This window comes from Pavona decussata, unplaced genomic scaffold (genome assembly GCF_977016875.1).
Source record: "Pavona decussata unplaced genomic scaffold, jaPavDecu1.1 SCAFFOLD_175, whole genome shotgun sequence".
Classification (NCBI taxonomy): Eukaryota; Metazoa; Cnidaria; class Anthozoa; order Scleractinia; family Agariciidae; genus Pavona; species Pavona decussata.
The window spans coordinates 1,335,559-1,360,758 of record NW_028145586.1 but is presented as its reverse complement, the minus strand read 5'-3'; the positions used below and the strand labels follow the sequence as shown (position 1 = coordinate 1,360,758).

Sequence of the window (25,200 nt, the reverse complement as noted above, 5' to 3'; positions counted from 1 at the left end):
ATCGTCTCGTCGGTTCCTGATCCCGCCAAAGCACATTTATTTATCATTCAACTCTGTTCGAATAACGAGTACAAATATGATGCGATATTTGTACATTTATAGAGTTCTTTGTACTGTAAGAACCGGTTTGGTTGCAAAAAAACGGTTGTAAGAACCGGTTTGTACAGCAAAAACTGGTTTTCCGATGCGCGCGGGCGCTCATCTTGTTTCAATTTTTTCTTTTAGTATTCTTTGCGACTTGTTCGAAAAGCTTAAGTTGGATAATGACTCTCTTAATCTGATGTTTTGGTGTGTACTATCGCTGTGTATTTTTACGAGTGTTGTCGTATTTTGACGAACCGGCAAGGTGATTTGTCTTTATGAATTTAGTTCGTCGCGACAGAAGCAAGGGTCGTGTGGCACGGCAGAGCTTACTTGTCGGACTCAATTGTTGTCTCTGTTGCGTCGAATGGCCGTAATTCACAAGTTTCATTCAGGCGCTGTACTTCAGACGTGCTTTTCACGAACTTAATTCTTGAATTACGTTCGTTTGTCAACAAAGAATCTTTCTTATTTGCACTGAAATACACAGGGAAGCAATTAGATAGAGCATGTACAGCCGTGGACTTAATGAAATGATTCAGCGATCTCCTATAAATTATTTTGATTACTTTTTAACATTTTCATTTGACAGTCGTTTCTTTGTTGCTATAGAAATTATGTCCTATAGTGTACAGAATTGGCCAAGGTCAAACGCCAATCTTTAATGTTAGTACTATGTAAACGCTTCTTAACAGCGGATGCGGTGTACTCAAAGTAAAATTTAATTGAAGAGACAACGTTGAAATTTTTAGCAACACCAATATAAGAAAGATACAAACAAATTTGTCTTTTTTCGTTTTATATTTCCGACTAGTTTCCGTGCGTTAAAACCTTGTTTCAATTAAAGGCAATTTCCTTTTGTCATTTCCAACAATTTTATGTCTCAATTGTACCAACAATGGGTGACATCAAATGACAGGATGATGCAGTTGAACAACGAAAAAAAGACAAAGGATTTTAATCAAGTTCTTTCGGAATAATCGTTAATATCAAAATGGAAAAATTTTCACTGCTATGTAAACAAAGCAAATGCATAGTTGACAAAGAAATGTATTTTTTCTTTGCAGTGAAACGCTAAACTTCGAATCTCGCAGTTCCCATAATGTTGTCGTTTGCGAGACCGAAATTCATACTTCTTCTTTCGCTTTTTCACGCCTTTAACATTTACGGACGTTTTCCCAACTGCAGCAAGAATTGCCAATGTTCCTTGTGTCCCTTGGTTGGACTTCAAAATCGAACTGAGGTATCATGCAAGGTCAGCAGCCTTGAAGAGATTGAAGTCCCACAGAACGCCTGCTCATTGTAAGTCATGTTGAAATTGTAATTGGAAGTGCATGCAGTTTGAAATGATTTGTGTTCAAGACAGCAAAGATGATGTTCTCTCGTTTTAGTTCAATTTCAAACGTTTCGACGCATAAACTAAAATTTGTCATCCTCAACCTAAAACTTCAACGACATTCGACTTCTGTTTCCGATTATCTGAGCGTCATTTTCGATGTTTTGTTTTTTTCGATGACACTTTTGAAATTTCTTCCAGTTTGACTCATAGTTTGTATCAGTTGCCCCAACATTGTGAAGAATTACGTTTTCAACAGCTTCAGTTAAAATCGCGCTGCCATGGTCCTACCAAGCTTACAATCAGTTTTTTTCCCTGAAAATGCGAGTAACAGTATCAAATTTCATGTTACTAAGCTCTATAATTGTCGGGACTGAAGTCATTTTGCTGTCAATCTTATTTTTCCTTTGATTTTAATTTATATTTTCAAGTAGTCCATACTTTTGGGTAACTAAATAAGGTATTCGTTGTATGGTAAGCTCTAACTAAAAATAGTTAAAAACAGCCTAGTAGTATTTGTCACATAAACTTGTTTATGAGGAGTAGAAAGCAGATCATAAATGAGTTTGTGAGGTGTAAAAAAAAAACGTCTCAATTATAAAAAAATAAGATATTTCTTGAACATTTCGAGTTTTGTCCTAGCAATATCTGCTTCCATACATTTGCAATCAAAATTTAATACAGAATCTTAGCAAATTAGTTGTACTTAAATCCACTTCTCCAAATTTTCACAATTAATGATGTGGGCACTGAATCACATTTCCTTAACGCTTGCATCAGAGGTGCGAATCCCGTTCTTTTAATAATCATCACTCGAGACCAGGATGGAGCTGGATGAACGTAGTTTAATGAGCGAATCACAAAGGCAATATGGTCGACTCTGCAACAGTTACAGTTCTTTCAAGTCTGAATTTTTCCCAGCCTTTCTTTATGCAACTGCTTAAAATGCGTACATAACTAACTTTCATCCGTAGTTCAAATATATGAATTTCATACATTTCAGATTCATTTTATTTATCCTTCGCGGGCATAATTCGAAGTCACAAAATGACCAGCTCTTAGTCTTGATAGCTCTGCCAGTTGGTAGAACAATCCAACGGTGGACTTTTTCAGGTTTTCGTTTTCGTACTGCTTAAACTGCGCACATAAGTAAGATGGTGTATCTTCTAATAAAACAGTCTCACCCGCAGTTCAAATATATGATTTCCCTGATCAAGGTATTTGACATTCACTTCGACAAGATTCAAGGGCAAAGAAAGCGTTGAAAAAATCTACGACGTTCCCTACAGAAATTTTCGCCAATATTCCGTTGCATAACACGTTCTTGTGAAGAAAAAGAAAAAAAGGCACGTTCTCGTGCTACATGAGACATCAGACAATCCATACCGCGAGGTACTCAATAGCGAGAGTCCGTAATAGCGAGAATTTCTTTCGGTCAAACGTCTGTAATTTATTTTTGCCGGGGACTTAGCTGCTGTCCGTATTGTTGGGGTGTCCGTAATAGCGAGGTGTCCACAAGGCGAGAGTTGACTGCATTCCGAAATTAGACAGTATTCATGATCTTTTAGGACCTATATTATTCGATTCTATTTTCGGAAATGGAATGAACAGAGTAGTATTTCGTTCATCGAAGGGCCTCTGCTCGCAGGGTATTCTGCTCCTTATATTGTAGCAGAACGAACGGAATGCAGCTGTTTACTGAGAATAAGAAGAATTACATCTTCTTTGGAAGGTTTTCGGTTTAATGGGAATCATGAACGAACATGTATCCCTTTTGTCCCCGTTTTATTTGTGTTTGCTTGTTGCGGATCATTCTCAAAGATCCCGAAATTTTACCTTCGTTCGTGATCACTCGCACCGATTTCGTCCATTCCGATCCCGTCCGAAATATCTGCTCCCGATCGCGCGAGAATAAAAGGAGATATAATTTTGAGGTTTCTGTTTAGAAATTTACATCTTTATCTTTTCAGAGTGTTATCAGGTAATGGAATTTCTAAGCTGAATATCAAAACGATAAAGAAGTTCAATGGCATCGTTTCTTTGTAAGTAAAAGCAAATATAAGTTTAACTCTTAAACATACAATTTATTTAACGAGTAAGTCCTTTCCTCCGACCAATTCCACAACGAATATCGACAAAGATTGTGTTTTGATACTGGGCAATGCTGTTGGTGACATTCACAGAACTAACTTTAAAAAAATTGATAATAATTAGTTCCAATATACAACAGAAAACATTTTAAATTCTTCCTCAAAAAAGTACACTTTCAGATTTAATTTACAAGAACGGTGAAGCGTACAGATATTATAAGAAGTTTTAAATCCTACTTTGTAATCTTTCTAACCTAATAAATTGCAATATGCATACATGCAATACCAATAATGACGCTGGTAAAGACTAAAACGGTCATGTTGTGAAGGCTCTCTGCATTAGCGTTTTGATGTTCCTCGAATTGGAGAACTATGAAAATAGGAGCTAGCTCGGTAAACTGAGGTTCAGATAAGGTAACAATGATTCACAATGTGCACGGAGTTTTAAGGTCGCATTCTGGCTTCAAGAAAATCTCTTTTGAATTTTTTTTCCATATAAACTAATGCTTTGTAATGTTTTTTCGCGTGTTTCGAAAACCTTCCCAAGAAACTTGTTTTTACCATAAATTGTAAAGTGGACAGAATACTCTTTTTCTCAGTACAAGTCTCCTAATTGCACGATCCTTATAATTAGCATACCAAAAAGCACATTTAACTATCATTTTGCATGCTTTTCCAAATGATATTTAGCTATTGATTTCTTTGGAAACAGAGCCAATCAGTGAACTGCATAACAATGATGATGACGATGATGATGATGACAATGATGACATGGCCAGGCAGAATGGCGGCCATGTTTGAAAAAAGTCTTGTGTCTTTCATCCTCGTGTAGAGTACCACTATATGTCATTAGTTTAGTGTTCTGTTAGTAGACGCATTAATCACTGACCCAAACCAAAAGGCCATGGGTGATGCAGAGATATGCCAAGGTTTCTATTATGTTTTCTGTTGTCAAATCTGTTATATTGACCGATTCAACATTGACTTCCCGTTCTCTTCTTCTTTTGCGTAACTCAAGAACTTGACTAAGGGAGCATCACCTCATTATCCGTTTTGAAATTTGTTGTTTTAATTTTCTCAACAGAGATCTGTCGTACAATCTGATCACCAAACTACCAAAGAGAGTGTTTAGTGGTGTGCAGTCACTAAACATATTGTGAGTTAGCCTGATTCATTGTTGCCATTTCTAAAGCAGCATTTTCATTTTCAACCAGACACATAAGTATGAACCACATGTGAATAATCTCGACGTTAATTTGTTTTATATTTTGGTTTTCTTCTGTTAGGTACGTGAACAGCAATTTCATCACCAGTATACAACAAGCAAGTTTTTCTGGACTAAAGCAGCTACAACACTTGTAAATTGCCATCTTTCTTGTTCTCCTTTTTCTTCTCCTTCTTCTTCTTCTTCTGAATGGACGGACGGACGGACGAACGAACGAACGAACGAACGAACGAGGGAGTGAGTGAGTGAGTGAGTGAGTGAGTGAGTGAGTTAGTGGGTGGGTGAGTGGGTGGGTGGTTGGGTGGATGGATGGATGGATGGATGGATGGATGGATGGATGGAGGGAGGGAGGGAGGGAGGGAGGGAGGGAGGAAGGAAGGAAGGAAGGAAGGAAGGAAGGAAGGAAGGAAGGAAGGAAGGAAGGAAGGAAGGAAGGAAGGAAGGGAGGGAGGGAGGGAGGAACGAGCGAACGAACAAAACAACGAACGACCGACCGATCGAATGGACATAGCGTGGCTTATACAAGTGAAGAAGAATGCCTTTCATTCTAATTGAAACTTATATTCCTCTTTTTTTCCTATCTTCAGAGATCTGTCATTCAATTTGATAAACAAGATAACAAAAAGAGTGTTTGCTGGTATGCCGTCACTAAAAATATTGTAAGTCGTGTTTTTGTTATTTTTGTAATAAATTTGTAAATCCCTAGGCCTATCAGTATAATGTACGGCACATTTTTTTGCACGAGCCTTGATTAAAACGTACGTAACAACTCGACAAGTGACCCAATCCACTTACGTTAAAAACTGGGGAATTCAAACGTATTTTCAAACTGCAATTTCACTAAGTTGTCTTGTCTGTCACTGAACTGGTTTGCAAAGGTTCACATACAGTTAGAGCGGTTTCCAATTGATTGTCGTAAAACCAAAACCAAAGTTATTACTCTGGCCAATCGCAACAGACAACAGGGCAGTGAACCAATTAGAATTCGAAGCAAATACATGTAACTGACGCCAAGGAAAATGCGGGAAAATGCGTGCGGCCAAAACGCGGTTGGTTTTGGTCTGCATTCCCACTGGTTGGGAAAGTGGTGCGAGTTTTTTTTTTTTTTTTTTTTTTTTTTTTTTTACCAATTCCAGTGCATAGTAATGTAAAACCAAACCAAACGCGAAATTACTTTCGAAACTCAATTTGAAAACCACTCTAAATCGTTTGAGTCTAACACAATGCTTGACTCGAACGACCCAACAGCAAGCAAGGTAAATAATACTTCGTGGTTCTGGCAACAATCAGACAGCCAATACCGTACATGCCATTATGTAACAGCACCGAAGAAACTTTGAGAACGCAAAAAAAACTTTTTCTTCTTCTTCTTCTGCATATGATCCCCGCCTCTCTAAGATCAAGCGCCGCCATTTTGTGAATCCATTCAGTCCCAGTTCTACGCCCACTGAACACCCTAGCATAGAACTGGGGCTGAGTAAAAACTCAAAATGGCTTCAGTTCATGACTGAAGTTCAAATGATTAAGATTATATTAATTGGTGGGAAAGGGAATATACGTGGAAAAAGAAGTAAAGATGCAAAGACGCAGGACAGCGGACCTTACAATTAAATGATATATTTTACTGAAGTGTCGATAAAATTCAGTTTTTTTGCTAAAGACAATCGACCCCAGTGTTTCCCCCTTATCATGTTTCAATGACACCTTTTTCCTCTAGCAATGCCCCTCTCAAAGTATCGTATCTGTCTAACTTCTAAAATATTGATTAGTATAGGTTGAAAAGTGAGTTGCGCAAACGCAAATGAATTGTATATAGTAAAGTAGCTGTATTGCGCGTAACTAGGAATTTCTTATTTATTTATTTACTCGTTTATTTGTTTATTAATTTATTTGTTTATCATTAGGTATTTGAACAACAATTTGATCGCCAAAATAGAACAAGCGGGGTTCTCTGGACTCATGCACCTTCAATATCTGTAAGTTTGAGGAAAGATACGGAAATACTGACCGACCGACCGATGGATAGACAGATCTACGTCCAGACGGCCCGATTGACTGAGTGACTGATTAATAGGCTGATTGAAAGACTGAAAAACTGATTGACTGAGTGACAGATTAACTACTGAATTACTGACTGACTGACTGACCGACCGACCGACCGACCGACCGACCGACCGACCGACCGACCAACCGACTGATCTGACATGCTGACTGAGTTACTTAGTTACTTACTGACTAATTGACTCACTTACTAACCACTCACCAACTGACTTCATGAATGGCTGGCTGCCTGACTGACTGACTGACTGACTGACTGACTGACTGACTGACTGACTGACTGATCGACCGACTGATCGACCAACCGACCGACCAAACGACTGATCTGACAGGCTGACTGAGTTACTTAGTTACTTACTGCCTGACTTCATGAATGGCTGCCTGACTGGCTGAGGGACGGAAGGACTGACTAAAAGGAGGACGTATGGTAAAAACTGATCAATAGAGAACCAATGAATTGACAAACAAATTGACGTACCAGCAAGGACGTTCAAGAGAAATCACAGGTCCCACCAACAACAGCAGCCTTATCATATATGTTGTATAATAGGCCATGACAATCCTTTAATAACTTCTTCAAAAATAATAATGATTCACAAGCCCGTTCACCTATCAGATGGTCGATAATACATCACGTGCAGTGACTTTATATCGATAAACCTCCTCCTTATTAGTATGTGGTGTTTTATCAGCTGATAAAACACTCCTCATTAATATGCGGTGTTTTTCTCGTATGCGAATTTCCAACATTCACAAAAGCATAATTGTAATGAACTCTATTGACACACGCTCTTCCAGGAATGTTTTTGAAGCTGTTCAAAAAACTCGCAGCACGTGTTTCATCGGGTCGAAAACCAATAAAACACTCCTGCTCGTTTTTTAATCATTACGTAACAAGGCAAAACCCAAGGAGGAGAAGTGGAGGGCAACTGTCTTCTAGCACGTTTGTACGCTTTCATAGTGATGGTTCAAGTTTGTTTGCGTGCACAAATGTTAAGACAGTATAGTTTTGGAGTTAACCAGAGTATTACACAGCGTTACGAAACCTTGATAGCTACAGGAGTAAGGAAGGTCTAAAAACAAGAATCAAAACTAAATTTGATTAACTCGCTATTTTACAACATATTTTACAGAAATATAAGCAACAATTCAATAAAAGCTTTATCAGGCAACACGACATTCAGAGGCCTTCGATCATTGCTTGAACTGTAAGTATGCACAATCTGTTTTTCTAAGTTTCAAACGTTTCATTGCTTTTTGTTCCAGAGTTAGGAAAGACAAGACTGAAGTCCTTTCTTGAATTTTTCTCTTTTCATTAAATCAACTTCCAAATTGTTGAAGTAACTCAGCTTGATAAAATACTTCGTGGTAAAGGCGGGTGGAGAGGATTAGACAACTATCCTAGTGATAGTGCCAGCCACATCATGCCCAGGAAACCGACAGTTGGGGTTCCCCTTGGCTTATATGCAATTGTGGATCAGGCGGATCACCTTCTCCCTTACACCTCTTCCACAGGTGGAAATATTTTTCCATTTTTCACTCCATGGCACTTTCCCATTTTATACTCCAAACTCCTGTTTTCAATAGCCCGATTCAGTTACAAAAGAGACATAAAGCTTAGCTACGTTATAAGTATCACGTTATCAAGGTATAAGTAACAGTTACATCTAAGCGTTACCACGTCACGAAAAGGCATTATCTTATTTGGTTACAAACGTGGTATGTTGTGTCCCTAAAGCTTAGATCTTTGAATCTTGACAAACAAATTGTTTATAGCAAATCTATTATATTTAAATTACGTGTTTTTTCTTTTTCTTGCAGAGATTTGAGTCATAATGGACTGGAAAATCTGACTGATGGCATGTTTAATGGTATTCCGACGTTAAAAACTTTGTAAGTCAGACGACCATTTATTCCTGGTGCTTTATTTATTTATTTATTTATTTTTATTTGTTTGTTTGTTTACCACACTGAAATACAAATTAAACAAAGGCTACAAGTAAAGTGCATCGCATTAAATGTTTAAAGTGACGAAGAAACCTACTAGAAATTATAACGCTTACTAGCATAAGGCTTCCTCATACAGTTCGGTAGGTTGACTAGATATAAAGCATATTATAGATAGGTGAGTTTTATTTGAATAGTTCACTGCAGGATGAATGGCTCGCTGGCTAATTGACTGGCTTGTTGACCTGATAAACAAACTTACTGACTGACCAAAGGATTGGCTGACTGACTAAAAGATTGATTGAAATGTTTGGCTAGCTAGCTGGCTGGCTGACGAGCTGGCGTAGCTGGCTGACTGACTGGCTGATTGAATATTTTTTCTTTATTTATCTGTTGATTTCATTTTCTTCAATTATCGACTGATAAGAGTCCAGCTTAAATCTGGTGGAATGCGAGATCCTATGACCATGGATTTTTAAGGGCGGGAGAGCTGATTGAGATATTATTGTCATCGGATGGATTGACTAATTGATGTCATTTGCCTTGTTTCCTTCTATCTTCTGTGATAGAAACTTGCAGCATAACAACATTACACTTATACAAACCAAAGCATTCGCTGGGCTTCGTGGTCTTCAAAAGTTGTAAGTTAAAAACTTATTGAATACTATTTTCATGAAGAAATATTTGCATCTACTATAGCTGTTTCCCGTCATGCTTACATTTCAGGGATTTGAGCCATAACAGAATTGCCTCGCTGTCTTATAACGTGTTCAATGTTCTTCGTGTTCTTCAAGACATGTAAGTCATTTGATCTTTTGATGCAGTCCTTCTTAATTTGCTCACCAGTCGAGGGCTTCCCATACGGGAACACTTCTAATGATGAGCAAGAGACTATAGTCTCTTGTGGTGAGACATCTTCTGGGGACACTATAGGAGTACTCTTCCTATTGGGTAGCACCTTCCATGGGGGGGGGGGGGGGGGGGTGAGGGTGGCACTTCCCATACAGGGACGATTTCAATAGGGTGGCACCCATCCTCCCTACCCCACAGACCAGACACTCTCCATTGGCTTCTCAACAACCTTTCCCCGCGCTCCCAACCTTTCTCTTGAGGGACACCTCAGTTCAGGGAAATTGTTCGAAAGATTGATATAAAGTATTGTACTGTCATTTTTGTTTTCAGTAAACTAGATGGCAATAACGTGACACTGTGGTTGAATTCTCCATCAAAGAACACAGCAATGGTGTTTTCCCTCAACAAAACGAACAACAATCCGCCTGGAAAAGTAGACAACACTCTTCCTGGCAAAATAAACAATACTCGACCTGGCAATGCAAACAACACTCGGCCTGGCAAAGTAAACAACAGTACTCTTCCTGGCAATGCAAACATCACCCAGCCTGTCCAAGTAAACAACACTTTTCCTGGAAAAACAAACAATGCTCGTCCTGGCAATGCAAACAACACCCGGCCTGGCAAAGTTAAAAATGCTCGTCCAGCTGGCAAAGTAAGCAACACTCGTCGTGACAAACCAAAAAACCGTTGGCCTGGCAAAGCAAACAACACACAGTTTCAATTGGTTAAGCTCGAGACAAAGGGATGCTCCGATATTCACCGAAATCCAGTAGTCATTCAAGTTGAAAGAAACAGAACTCGCTGCCCAAGCGGGCAGAATTGTGTTGTTGTGGTAAACAGAACTAAAATCGTTACTACGCGATTTAACGTCTGTTGGGAAATTATCAACAAATTGAGGCCTTTACTTTTCGCTTTAGGCACTATCGCTATTGTGTCAAACACGATAGTTGTTGGAACGGTTTTGAGAGTCAAAAGCCTAAGAAAATGCTCCCCGTTTTTACTGGTGTCGCATATGTCTTTCTGCGACATTCTTATAGGGGTTTACGCTTTGGGCATGGCATTCGCGCACAGTCAAAATTATCAAGAGTTTAACGCCTGGAAGAAAATCTACTGCCCTGGTTTTAGAAGTTTGTTTATCCTTGCAGAGGTCGTTGGAGGCCTTACGTCGCTACTTACGACAACTGAACGATATTTCGCCATAGTTTTCTGTATGAAGCCTGATATGAGGCTTGGTCGCAGAGCTATTTTCGCAGCTCTGGTACTGTTTTGGATCGCGGGCGCTTCGTCAGTGACTTTAGTGCAACTGCTGGACGCAAGAAGCAGCCAGCGAATAGGACAGATGTGCCTGATCACCAGAAACTCGAACAAAATATCCACGTTGTTTGTCAACGAGGTGATTCTCCTGTTTCTGGTTTTCGTATACCTCATGGTGGTTGGGCTGTATTTGCACATTTTTATCGTGGTACGAAGATCTGCTCGCAACTTAGGCGTGCTTCGAGAATCCAAACTGGCAAAGCGAATCAGTTCTATTGTCCTCAGCAGTTTCGTGTTCTTTGCTGTACCTAATATGACGCTGGCCTGGTTTATTTTACAAGGCGGTGGTGTTTTTGAAGATATGAGACTGAACCGTATCATCCTATGGTGGCTCCCCCCTGTCTGCTTGGTCGTAAACGCTTGTCTTAATCCTTGCCTATTTGCTTTTAAGAACGACAAGTTCATTACCGCTCTTGGGAAAGTAACAAGGAGTCCTTTGGGGAGAATATTGACAACGAAGCCATTGCGGCCAAAACGAAACGACTTCATGGCTCCTAGCAGTGTAGATCCTCTTGCTTCTGTTAGATATGACTCAACACAGACCATCGAACTAGTAATGTTTAATTATACTGCCACTAAAATCTCACAAGCATAGCGGAAGGTCAAAGTGTTTTAAAGGAGCACAGTCACGGCGATTTTGTTCAAACATTTGAGGAAAAACCTTTTTGCTAACATGAAATTGCTCTTAGAACCGAGAAGAAAACTTAAGGGGTTTTTCCAAGGAATAACTAACTATAATTAGTTTTTTGCGACTTCTCTAAAGTATATGAGAAGAACTTGAAAAAAATTGGCCAATTTTTTCAATTTTTGCCATCCATTTCCATCCTAGCCATCCGCAGCCAAATATAATTAATACTAGTTTCGGTGCACTGGAAGGGATACTGTTAACAACACTGAACCATGCATTATTTTAACGATTCCACCCATGGCTGTAAGTTAAAAGAATGTTATTTCATGTATTAGGGCGGGATAATGAGTGTAAATCAACAACAAAGTTAGAACCTTTCTGGGGTAAGTGTTTCAGACTCTCTTGAATCTAAAGCAGATCTACTATATGAAGTGTAGTAATTGATTACATTGGTTTTGATTCAGCCCTGAAAGTGCATTCGTTTTGGGTATTTTATGGGCTAAATCAGTCACCCATTGAGGCCATTGTTTCTCTTTTGAACAGGTTCGAAATGGCTCAAATGGGGCCGGCATCTTTAGACATGACAAGAACCATTTTAGTCCTTGTAAGAGGGCTATTTTACATAATTAAGGACCAATACAGCTCTTGTAAAGAGTTTCGTTTCAGACATGTTGGTGCCAAGTTAGTCATTTAGAGAACGTTTGTTTTGAGTATAAATTGGGATAAATCGGCCACAAAATATGGGCCAATTTTCCTCCTTTCTGAGGGCATGAAACGGCTCCAGAAGGGCTATTTTGGCCCTCCAAGCGCACCATTCCAACCCCTTTAAAAACCAAAACAGCCCCCCATTTTTCCAAAATAGCCCCTGTGTGTCTTCGTTTCGGCTACCTTATACAGGGCTATTTCAGCCCTGTTTACTGGGGCTAAAACAACTCCATTCCAAATGGGCTAAATTAGCCCCAAAAATAGTACTGTGTTTTACTCACCGAAACGGCCCCATTTTGGGGGCTAAAACAGATCTTTTCGATTTACAGTGTATGATTCAGACATGTTCTTTGGTTATTCAAAGTGACACCAAACTAGGTGACACTGCCCCTTTAATTGACAGTAAAGGTGGGAGATGGTGATGGCCGGGACGCTGTGTTTCTCAAAGTGTCAGTTATCAAAGTGTCAGTTATGAAATCCACCAAATAATAAACACCTAATGTTACTTCCTACTAATCGCCCCTATGACGAAATTGTTCATCCCTATACGTTCAAACACACGAAACGTCCATGTAAAATTTCTTACTATAAATTCTAGAAGACGCGTGTTGTGATATCAAAGCAATTAAGTAGCCGATAGCGATAGCGATTTGAAGTTTTGTTTAAGCATACGACCTTTTAAGGTTGAAGTGTCATCACATTTTTTATTTAAATTATGATCATCATCCAATTAATCATATAAAGTCCTTCTCTGGACTATACTGTACCCGGATCGGCATAAAATGATATGACATGACTCCTTGGTTCAAACCATTTACACACTGATTTAAAATATGGCTAATTTTCGGAAGGTTCTTGCCTAAATAATGAGCAATGTCTTTTATGAGCAATGCGTGTTAAAACACGCTTAAGGAAGTTATCTTCACTGGGCTTTTACGATCGAACGAGTAAAAGACGAAAATCCAAAGATATCTGAGAGCTTAACGAAAATGATCCACAAATGTCCGAGCGCTTTGAATCAGGGAGATGGAAACGAGTGTGAGTTTGTGACGTCAATGTTAGCGAGCAGAACGTAGTTGTTTGAAAGTTGTTGCATATATGTGAAGGTGTACTTGGTCTCTCACCAGTTTTTCTTCGCTAGAAATGCCCGAACAAGTACATTCTAACTTCAAAAGGGTACGCTGAACCACTGCGGATGACAGCTGTGTCAAATTTCATCAGGTAAAGACTCTGAAAGCGATACAGGGAAAGTTTGTTTGAATATAAATAGCCATTGCCCGTTCCGAAGTTCAAATAGATACTGGTTTTTAAATTTTCATTTAATCAGAAATTGGAGTCCATCACGAGAAAGATCACATTAAAAGTAGTTAGTTTACCAAGTTTGATGTTCTGTCGTCAGATTGCAACCGTGTAGAAGGCTTCCAAAAAACGGAAAAATTAGAGACTTTGTCAGGATTTGGGGGACGCCATCGCAGAATTAGAGACGAATGGAGTTTGGGCGAACTTTAACAGGTCACAGCCTGGTTACTACGCAATCAAACCTAGCCAAACTTGATTAAGTTACTAATTGTTATGTGATCTTTCTGGCGATGGGATTCAGTTTTTCATATGATGCAATTAAACAATGTTTATCAGGGCGCAGTCCCTTTATGAACTTGGGAATCGGCAATTCACGCTAAGACCCCAAAAGGTTCATTTCGGTGGATATCTGCTCAGAAGGCCTAAACAGCAGAATTTCTGATTTAGAATTTCAGATTTAGTTGCATGAAAAATCTAAAGTGTTCTTCTGGCCGCAAAATGTCTGTCAGGCTTTCGTTTCACTAGAAAGTAATTCCTTTTGTTTTCGTAGGAGCGAATATATATTGTTAAATATGCAAAATAATTTCAGGTAAGCTAGCACTTTCGTACAGACGAGAAAAGCTCGTTAATTCGGGAACAAGATTCTGTTTCCTAAAACTTTCTGCAATGCTAAATTTACAGCTGAAGCATCCGAACAGACGGAAAAGAATCCGGTTGTTTCCACCAAAAGTCGATTCGCCCGACGGTATATCGCCCGAAATCATGTCGATTCGCCCGATGTTAACAAAATGGAAAACTTTGATTGGAAAAAGAAGCTATAAAACTAACACGTAATGAAATTACAATGGATAAAACGAACAGAGACACAATCAGTAAAAAACGAAGAAGCAAACTAAAAGAGGTCTTTACGTTGAGGTGCCGAGTTTCTCTGAAATGTTAGAGATGTTCGGGCGAATCGACGTAACTGCGGGCGAAATGCTTTCGGGCGAATCGACAGAAATATACCTCTAAGAGGCCACCAAACGCTCTGGGAACACAGGAAAAGCGTGATGATATTCTCGTTGATGTGCCGTAACAGCAAAAGAAAAACTAGTGGTCAGTTCAGCTTCAGTTGGACTGGTAGGTATATTTACACAAAAAAAACTAGAATAACGTAGAATTAAAAATAACTCGCCCGAAGGCTCCATGCCGCTCTCGAAAGTGGTTTGTATTTCAGATTTTCAGCGAGAGTGCGCGATATCTTTCGGTCATGAAGAGCTTTCGTGTGCGTTACCGCTTTAGTACTAAACAAATCTCCGCCAAAATCGAAGGGAAACTGATCATTCTTAGCTTTTCGTTCGTCTCTATGGGTTGAATTGTGAAATGAATAGGAAATAGCTGAATATTTTTGGAACTGAATGGTTGGTCTGATGCCGTTCACGAAACGAGACGACAATAGATCCGAGACGGAAGCTTGATAAAACTATTCTAACAACCCGAGACGGGAAGTAGCACAATAAAAAAGCACTATTCAACTAAAATAATGTTTATCAGAAGCTGATAGTGTTTGTCGGAAGCTTGATAAAACTATTCTAACAACCCGAGACGGGAACTAGCACAATAAAGCGTGTCTAGTTTTTATTCATTTTCAGTTTCCGGTGTCTAGTTCTATTTTAATACGGTAAAAAAATTCATCACACTTGATCCTTGTCAGGGCACAATGGTCGAAATTTGAATAAACGTGTTAATTGAAAGAACTGAAAGAAAAAAACAACAACTTCCTCTTGCATATGTAAATCAAATTTGCTTTTGAACGGCAAACTTCAAAATAAGCTCAAGGTGGGGGTGCTTCACTCTTGACTTAGGCTGCCTCGTTATCGAGTTTCAGGGCCGGGTGCCTCGGCCTCGTGCTTCGGACTACGTTTTCGATGCAAGCAGGAGTGAAGTGAACACCCAAACAGAATCCTGGCCTAAGGTTCTTCTCAGGAATACAATTGTATAAGTTGAAGAATGGCAAGATACCTTTGATAAGGAGAGATTTCATTCGTTAGTAGAGGTAAGGAATAACTATTCGCATGCTAGATGTACATGGATGTAGAGAGCCAGAATATCAGTTACTTGTCTGCCCGATACGGAAGACCGAACAAAGACCAACAAAGCACCGAAATCGAAAGTGCCGAAACTGTGAACTGAGACTTCGCATAATCCGTTCCATTTCTAGCGCACGTGCGCTATTTATTTTCAAAGCTCCTATTCTTTGGTGGCTCTTCCTTCCTTCGGACCCCCCCGTCATTAAAATATGTGAGTGGGGCCCCTGGGATGTCAAATATCTGTATGGATGAGAACTCACACCAATCATTTTAATTTGCCGTGGTCTGGTAACGATTGAATAATTAGCGTTTGTTTGTCCATTGTTCTGCACTCAAAATTGCCTAGTCATAACTCGAGTGGTTCGATTTGAGCTGTACACAAACCACAAACACTTCCTGGAGTTCTTACAGTTCGACTTAGAGCTCATGGAACCAATTTAACACGGGCTTAACAGGTAATCCTAAATTACTTGCTTAGACGAGCAATATTTCGTGTAGATTTAACAAATACTGGAATCAAAGTACTTAAAGGATTAGTAGGTTGTTGTGATTTCTTTTGATGTCCCTTACTAGGGGTGTCTTGCTTCGAGGGTGTGGGTTTATGATGATTACGAAACTAAACGGCAACGATCCGGGAAAATTTGTCTAGACAGTATATATGTATTCCATAAACTTGAGTCTAACCCATCTAAAGTTGATTTGGGGACCGCGACACAAAGGTTTATTTCATGTAAAAACCCTTAATCCCCTCACAAATTTAAATTTAGTTTTCCGCTAAAAGTTTTCTTCAACAACAAAATGTTGGCTCAAAATTTCGTCATATTAGAAAACTAAAAGTCCTTTCATTTTCGGTCATGGTTACAATTGCGAAATAAGGTCAGCTGGATATTTCTCAAAGCCAACAACAGCTAACAACGGCCGCTCATAAATTCGGGAATAACATTCTGATTGCTATCAAACTTTCATGCAACTTTAATTTAAACTGCTGCTAAAGCGTCCAAATAGATTAAACTTTATTGGGTTACACAAAGATGTCTTTAAACGGCCGCGAAACGATTTGGGAACACAGAATGTTTTCGTTTGGCGTGCCTAATTATTGGCAACATCAATTTTATCCCTTCACGCCCTTTCATTGTGTTGAAATATTGAACGCCTCCATACAATACATTTCCCGAACAAAATTGAGTTCCTGGCGATAAGGGTGCTGTTTCTGAAAAGCATGCAAACTGACTTATCGGGGAATCAGAGAATTAATTTAATTTCCTAAATGGGGCGTACGAAATTACGTTCAGTTGCTGTTAAGCTCTTGCTCGGTCTTTGAAAGAAAAATAGCTTTGCCTCATATAATATTTATAAGAGCTTAGCGATTGTGTCTCTTTTGTTATCACACAGCATGACTCGCACTTTATTCTTGCTTCTCAAATCTGAAAGGGATCTCATCGATACTTGTCATACTTCTGAGAAGTGTGCAAACTTCTTGAACGTTTTTGTTGGCGAGTTTAAAATTGCATCGTTGAAGTTTATACATCTTCCTCCGACCGCAAAGTTGGCTAAATTCATACATTACAGTATGGACTGCATTTTCGCAAACAAACGGCCGGCCTAAATTCTGATTTAATCAGTTACCTATGTCCCAGTCAACAGTAAAAGATCACAATTCAATTTAACCCTGGAGGGCTAATGGGGTTTTTCTTCTGCCTTGCATTTATTGCTTCTTTGAAACAGGTTTAGGTTTAAACAGGTTTAAACACTTATAAAAAAGAGCCTGGGGTTTATTCGATTCAAGCATGTTGTAATTAGATTTATATACACCTCAAGAGCGCATGCTTTGTTTGTTCTGGCCTGACTTTTACTTAGTTTTTTTCAACATTTACTTCGTCGATCCTCGAAGCTATTTAGTTTGCACGAAATACATAGGCCCAGTTGCTCGAAGCATGGTTAGCACTAACCCGGGTTAAATACCATGACAACCTAAAGGTTTAATACCTCTTAGCCAATGGTTACAACAACAACAACAACATTAGCGCTTACCATGCTTCGAGCAACTCATCCCAGGGGTTTACTGAAGTACAGGTACGGCAGTTAGGTTCATATACACCTCGATTAGCGCTCATCCGTTTTTTTAGAAAAAGGCTTGTTTGCCAGCTGCAAAATTAAAAATTCCTAACACCACATAAACTTGTACAAACAAATAGATGAATAAACAAATAAATAAATAATTTGCAGTTTCAATCTTGTAGTGTACCGCAACTTTGTAGGATTGACCTTGTTGTTGGTAATTCACTCCAATCATCACCAATCTCGTTTTTCTTTTGATGAGATCTCTATATCCGATAGCGTCTATATATTCTGGCTTACATCCTTACCACATGTAAGCCCGATAAAAATCATATTCACCTCTTTATTCCACTTGTGAAGAATGTCAAACGTGGTAGAGTGTCTCATCTTGAATTCTAGGCAATCTAAAGGGGAAGTATCATGGTGTTTTTGACCTCTTTTGTTAAAAATGGTGAAATAAGACCTTCAATTTGCTACAAAATAATCCTAGAACGAGAGGAGAGAAATCAACTCAATTCCTGGCAGGAACAACTCGTACTCTGTTCTAACGCATTTTGGAAACAAAAATACGAAAACTTGAACAACACTAGCCTAACTTTTTTCAAGTTTCAATCCATACCGGCCTACTCTGTCTCTAGCCGGAGCACTAATCGACAGTTTTATTGCACTGGGGTGATAATTTATAGCAAAACTAGACAATTATTTTGTTGTTTCTGTTGTCAGACAGACATTTTTGAGTTTTGAAATGACATTAAATTTTCGTGATACTTCCTCTTTAAGTTCAGGTTTTTAATCAACTCTGAGCGCAACAAGTACAGAACTAAACACAGCCAGAGTGATCACCTCCGACTACACAGTTGGGTCACGGTAGAACATCGTCGCCTATGCCAGCTAGCAAGTTGTTCTCATCTATAAAATCCGTAAGAATTTAGTTGATAACGGCTTCCCCCCAACTAGTGTATTTCTCAACCCAAGGAGCACAAGACACACTTCACTTCACTTTACTTCACTTTATTTCAGTATTTTTGCCACTTTTCTTACTTACATCAATTGCATCTACAGTTTCTTATTTAGTAGCAGGATGATCTCAGCAAGCTTGTAAGAGCTTTTTCAGGGGAGATCACCCTTGGTTCTATTGGGTTTGTAGTAAATTATACAATAAAGGTGGCCATCTTAAGGATAAGGCAGATACATACATGTCACAGACCTATATAGTCTGCGAGTGTTATCAACTCCCGTCCAATGCTAACGCCTATGGCACGTCCTTTTTTAGACTTTCTAAAAGCCCTTTCCTTTTCCTTTACTCTTTATGTTAAGTTGGTTTTGTTTTTTTCATCGCTCGCTGTTGCGAATTCGTCGCTCACTTTCTCGACTTGTGGCAAGTCTAGTCCTTTTCCCCAAGAACCATAAAGACATGGAACCTAATGCCTAGCAACCTTCGCTGTGGTTGACCATTCCACTTCTGGCTGCTAACCCGTACTGACGAGAGCCAACTTGCTCGAAACAGCTGTCCACGGTTGGATCATTGACTCTCTATTTGGTCTCTATCATGTCACTGTCGTTCAAAGTTTTCTGCGCAGTATTAAACAGCCTTGTAGATATTTCAGTTACTTATGTTTTAAGAATGATTTTTTTTTCGATTACTGATGCCGAGTGCTATTATACTGTCCACTTCTGAAAGCGTGTTTTATAGGAGTTTCTGTGTAGAGTATTTTGTTGTGAATCACTGTTACTGATCGGGAATAATGATAAAACTGTTCTACAAATTGCGAAACGGCGATATATCATAGCCCGACACGGTTAGTCTGTTTAATAAGTAGACTCGCTAGCGAGGGTTCGGAGGGTGTCTCGCGTTTTTTTTTTTTTTTTTTTTTTTTTTTAATTTTTTTGTGGCGAGAAGTTCGAAACAGCTGTAATCCTATAATGCGAAATCAATTTTTAGCTTTTCTCATTTTGCATGACATCACATCGCCCTAAAGATAAAAAAATATCCCGCAGACAACGCTCAATATTGCTTCATCATGCCGTGTCATGCATACATAAATTTATTTTATTTCTTTTGTTCTTTGAAGCCTCGTGAAAGTGATAGTACAGTTCATACACACTCAGTATTGACAAACAGACGGAGGGCGTTGAGCCCTGTGCAAGACCAGAAGGAGCATTACCAGGTAAAAACGGGTATCACTTTGTGCCAAAAATCGCTTTAATCCCTGATGTTGATTTAAATTAAGAAAACGCAAGCTACTGAAACAATCGCAGGCTATTGTGCCGAATAGGCCTTATCACGGTTTTCGACGCCATTTTGACGAGTCGGCAAACACGCTTGAAATAACAGTGTTTGTATGGAAATCCGATGTCAAATAATTGTCATAAAACATCGCTTCTGAAAAATTCATGAATTGGAAACTTTTGGCACTAGGAAAAGGATGAAGAAAAATTGGAGGGATGTAGCTGTACTAGCTGTGCCAGAAAGCGTCCAGTCGTGTTTTGAACTTTCCATACATTTCAGAGATTCGTTTGTATTTTTTTCCCGCGAACTATTTTTAGTAGCAGTTCACGGCTGGTTCGCTTATAGACAAATGTATGGAAAGTTCAAAACACGACTGGACGCTTACTGGCACAGCTACATCCCTCTAATTTTGTTTTCTTAAAATCCTTTTCCTAGTGCCAAACGTTTCCAATTCATGAATTTTTCAGAAGCGATGTTTTACTAAAATTATTTGACATCGGATTTCCATACAAACACTGTTATTTCAAGCGTGTTTGCCTACTCGTCAAAATGGCGTCGAAAACAGTGATAAGGCCTATTATAACCCCAACATGGCGGATTAAAATGGCAAGTTGTACCGGAAGTCACGTGAGTGCAAGCCAAGAATACGTATATGGCAGAGAACAGAGAATAGCGACTGCATTGTATCTTTTGACATGCTAAATAAACAGCTGAAAAACCGGTTACTATCTAGCCGGCCTGTGTTGCAGACAGTCTAGTCTATACAATCCCTGGTATATATCGAGTTCTCTACAGGTCTTGAACGACATATTCAACCACTAACCTAAAATGACTGATAACTGTGTTAACGAGTTAACTTTGCACGGCTCTCAGGAATTAGGAAACTTCAAAGTAATTGGCTCTGTAAACTCCGCAACTTCTGGTAGAATACGGCCGTTTTGTTCGCAAGGCGTTAAATTTCAAAATCGTCGATTTATCGATCTCGAATTGACTTCTTGATATTCGGTAATCCCCCCAAGTTAGTCTGAAGATAAATGTACTCGTCTTTGAGCAATGAAGATGGTTTATCCGCAAATAAATCCGAGTTGTGTTTTATACACGGTATACATTCAGTGTACATTACTTAGGCCTGGTTACATGGCGTGTCAAAAGATGAAATGGCTGTACCACACTAGAAGCTTCAACTGGTTCATAATGAGCTTTGAAACACAACTTCTCATTTTATCTGCCGAGTATCGTTACTACCTATACCTCTTTAGGGAATGTAGGGTGAAACAAAGTCGTGCTATGTTGGTGGCTCCATTAAAATTAAATGTACGTCAAAAGTCCGTGTAACCCCCACAGATTTTACAGGGGCAGATGATATCATCATCAACTTGGCAAAAAAATAAATGGAACTAAGAGTTTTTCCTTATAAACTTGTCTCTTTTCCAAATCTTGAAAATTCCTAAGAGATCGACAGCAGCAGAAGGTATGATTCAATGACACAACTTGACTGACATATTTTTCATCTTCTTCATTATAAATCTGTCCATCTCTTTTTAATGTACTGAATTTATACAATTAAAATTGTATAGATGTTATATACCTAGCTAAAGTGTATATAAGTAAATATAGAACCAAAACGCACAGACAGAAAATGCAAACAAAGCTTAATTCGAAGAGAGTTATCTTCTAATTTCTAGTATTATATGGAACAACAGTGTCTGGTGATCGACAACTGTTTCATCGTCGTCGTAAATCGCTTTGTTTTTGGAGAGATTCTTCTCTAAGACTGATTGAATTCGAGCGTTGCGTGGCGAAAGAGAAAATCACGAGATGAAAGAGAAATTAATCTTTATTTAAGGAAAACGGACTTTTCTTTGTCATAAATTGGGGTTAAATTTGCCACGTTAACTAGCGAGTTGACGTTGACGGTTTTAGTATTCCTTCAGGTTAATTCTGCTTCAGTGTTTCTGCTCTGGTTTCAACAGAAAGTCAAAATTTCTATACAGTAATCTTAAGAAAAGATAAACATTTTCAGCTATTTACTGAGGAGTTGTGACTTGATTCCATGGTACATTTCCGTGGACAATTTTGCATAGTAGTATATTCAATTAGAAACCTTACTCAAGAGATGATGATTAGAGAATTCTGTTAATAGAAGAAGAAGAAAAAAATTGGAGGTAAATTACATGTGAACATCAAAAGCTGTTGTTTGCAATTTTTGGTTTCTTGTTATTTTTAACTTGATTCCGCAATTATTGTAGCAAGAATGGCCTTCCTCAACAATCGGATTTCGGATCAGTGGTCTCCACAGACTGCTCATCTTTACAGGTACACCTTATTTGCTTTGGATAAAAATTGTAAAAAAAAAAGGAACCGAAACGATTGAAAGACGTACTTTAACAGCAAATCCGCTATTGAAAAAGTTTAACGGAAAAAATTATGTCCATATTTTAAGCCTTTTTATGATGTAACTCTTATTTCCCGTTGTTCACTTTGTTAAAAGCCAGTCTCTCTTACTAAAAAATCGCACTTAACTAGTGTTTTCGCGTACGGAAAGAGCCTTTGTTAATCTCAATGTAGTGTTCAAATGTCCAAGCATGTTTCGCAATGTTCGAGCCGCTAGCGCACGGCCTCTTAACATCTCTAAGATGTTCTTTCTTTAAAACACAACTTCTCATTTTATTTGCCGCCTAACTATTTTCAGGGCTGTTGCCTTGATACAAAACCTTTCATTTTATTTGCGCCAATAGCTAACTGTCATTCTTCTCGGCTATTAACACTAATATAGACGCGACGGTTTCCGCGCCCTTAAAGGACCCTAGTCAGCCTCCGCCATTTTCGATGCCATCGAAATTATTGATATTGCATGGTGAAGCGAAATCTTATTGCTTTACTGTAAGTTGTGTTCCTGAAAATATTTTTCATTATCTTTAGTAGTTTCACAGTGATTTCGTTCATTTCGACATGCTCCAAATAAAATATAATAGCCAAACACTCGCATATGAACAAAACAAAAAAAGGTGTGGCTGACTAGGGCCCTGACCCAGCTTGCATCGCGCGCTCGCAATTATAGTCGGGCGGAATACCCTGGGTGCCAGATCAGATACTTTTCCCGCGCTATTTCCTGTTTCGGTCAAGTTTTTGTTACTCTCTCTTTCCCCCTGCCCCCCCCCCCCCCTTCCTTCCCCCATACCGAAAAGCCTGATATCCAGGCTGTGCTTGCACCGGTTGCAACACAGACAGCCCAAGCTCAAGCTGTGAGCGATGATCATCTTGCGAAATAGCGGTCACGGCGCAAATATAAGAGTTTGTATGGGAATATTTACGATCGGGTTTAGGAGATACAAATACTGGAAAGTTCTTAATGAAAATGATATACCTTGCTTCTAAGGTGAATTGCCTGTTGTCTGTTTGCTATTTTGTGCGGATTTTAATCGCTTGAAACAAACAGACAATCGGCAATACACCTTAGAAGCAAGGTATATCATTTTCATTAAGAACTTTCCAGTATCTGTACCTCCTAAACCAGATCGTAAATATTCCCATACAAACCCTTGTTTGCGCCGTGACCGCTATTACGCTAGTCTGAAATGTCAGCCGTCTCCTCCCTCTAACCCACAGGGGAGGAGACGGCTGACATTTCAGACTACTATTACGCAAGATGGTCATCGCTTGAGCTTGGGCAGCCGGTGGTCAGTGAGGCACCAGTTGCCAGGCGACTTGATAGGCTCGATTCTCGGCGCGGCGTTGCGTAGGCGGTGAGCATAAGCAGACTCAATGAATCCTGAATATACACAATTCATTAGCCAAGACTTGACCCAGTTTGCATACTTTGACGCGCATGAGAGCATTACAAAAATAGGGGACTTAAAACTAAATAAAAAAATTAATAACTGATTGGAAAAAAGAAACCTTACATTGTCTTGTTCTGCGAACGCAGACTAGACGTAATTGATATTGACAGAGAGAAGCGACCACCACCCTACGTCTGCGTTCGCCAGCCGTATTGTAACTCAGATTACACAGTTAGAACGAATTTCGAAAGCATAAGTGTACCGAGAAGAATTTCGAGTAGAATTTTAAGCACGAACGGCACGTTTTTTTTGCGAACATTGCGGCCGGGAGGCCTTAATCTCGTTGGGATCATTCGACAACTCGAGAGCGGAATTTTGTCCAAGTCTAGCTAGAAGAACACGTACTGTCTTTGGTCTAGTTACACCGTTTCTTCTGGTAAGTAGTTCAACATGCCATACGAAAATGTTTCAGGGGTTAGGTGCACTCTCATGATTTAACAAATTATCTCAGGATGGTGCAGAATAAATTACTGAGCTCAACGAGAATGTCGTGAAAAACCTTGGACAAAAATTTCAATTTCAAATTCCTTACGACAACAAGCTCCCCCAAAACTGAAAAGTCATAAGTTTGAATTAGAATTCTTTATTTGTTCTGAAGGATGAATTAGTCTTCGATTGTGTTCAGGAAGGAAGGCCTCCGTTGTTTCGGAGAGATGTGGTTGAATAGGGTTGTGTGAATCCGCCTATCCGCAAAAAATTTGGGCCAAATCCGTCGATCCACAAATTATCGATATCCCGAATCCGAGGAACTTAAGCTAAAATGGGAAACCTCTCGCACGTGTGAAGAACAAGAGAAGAAGAAGAAACTTTACTGATTTATACCGCTCAGGGTAGCCCCTTCAGATGCACAACAATGTACTAAAACTATTCAATTCAATTTCAATTCAATTTATTAAAGCACATTTTTCACGAAGGTAAGGCAAGAATGCACTAGCCCGCAAATAGCATAGGCTAATCTAGGCGGGTAGTGCAGTTGATTAGTATATATTTACAGAATATAATTTAAAGATATACCAATAATTAATGTGTAATAAGTTAAGTAAAAAATAATGACTGTCTAAATTAAAATTAAGAAAGTTTCATATTAGCTAATCATACCACTGATATTTGAAGTTTTTAATCAGAGTGTTGACGTCAACATAAATATCCTCTTGATCAAGAAGTTTTAGTAATCTGGTCTACATATAATCTGGTCTACATATGCATTAAACTAATAATGATAATGATATAGATAGAAAACTATGTACGAATAAAAGAAGCATTAACATTGTTTTTTCAAGTTCCAGTAGAAGATAGCCTCCCACGCAGACGTTCTTAGGGGTTCGTCACGGGTTCCTGTCCTGTTCAGAACGCGTGACGAACCCCTAAGAACGTCTGCGTGGGAGGCTAAGTAGAAGAGAAATCATTTTTGAAAAACGAGAACAAGTACATGTACTGTACTTATCAACAGTTTTTGCGTAATA

The 25,200-nt window shown here is 39.1% G+C and overlaps 2 protein-coding genes across 6 annotated transcripts in view; both read left to right on the top strand.

Moving 5' to 3' along the window:
* The first annotated feature begins 575 nt into the window (after nucleotides 1-575).
* LOC146463557 (uncharacterized) lies at nucleotides 576-9,972 on the top strand. The gene is made up of 10 exons (XM_085084320.1): nucleotides 576-1,383; nucleotides 3,388-3,459; nucleotides 4,592-4,663; nucleotides 4,794-4,865; nucleotides 5,320-5,391; nucleotides 6,637-6,708; nucleotides 7,924-7,998; nucleotides 8,612-8,683; nucleotides 9,307-9,535; nucleotides 9,920-9,972. Exons 1-9 carry the CDS (start codon nucleotides 1,184-1,186, stop codon nucleotides 9,380-9,382), a joined length of 783 nt encoding a protein of 260 aa, XP_084940446.1. The 5' UTR covers nucleotides 576-1,183; the 3' UTR covers nucleotides 9,383-9,535; nucleotides 9,920-9,972.
* Nucleotides 9,973-13,307: 3,335 nt separating this feature from the next.
* The window catches only part of LOC146463554 (uncharacterized), a 66,587-nt gene continuing 54,694 nt past the window's right edge, over nucleotides 13,308-25,200 (top strand). Inside the window, exons 1-2 of one of the 5 annotated variants that reach the window (XM_085084296.1) lie at nucleotides 15,404-15,573; nucleotides 19,738-19,833. Coding sequence is in view for 1 of the 5 variants with exons in the window: in XM_085084295.1 (XP_084940421.1) it covers nucleotides 13,435-13,460 (26 nt within the window). In the remaining 4 variants the exon portion in view is untranslated. Of the gene's footprint in view, nucleotides 13,461-15,403; nucleotides 15,574-16,045; nucleotides 16,063-19,737; nucleotides 19,834-23,906; nucleotides 24,114-25,200 lie in introns of those variants that run through there. The other 4 variants (XM_085084297.1, XM_085084295.1, XM_085084298.1 and 1 more) reach the window with 4 other exon arrangements.

What these genes read in the sequence shown, in the direction of transcription:
- LOC146463557 (XM_085084320.1), top strand. Translation starts at nt 1,184, where the DNA reads ATGTTGTCGTTTGCGAGACCGAAATTCATACTTCTTCTTTCGCTTTTT. An exon ending in TTCAATGGCATCGTTTCTTT is followed by an intron (nt 3,460 to 4,591) that starts GTAAGTAAAAGC and finishes TTTTCTCAACAG; the next exon opens with AGATCTGTCGTACAATCTGA. An exon ending in CTCATGCACCTTCAATATCT is followed by an intron (nt 6,709 to 7,923) that starts GTAAGTTTGAGG and finishes CATATTTTACAG; the next exon opens with AAATATAAGCAACAATTCAA.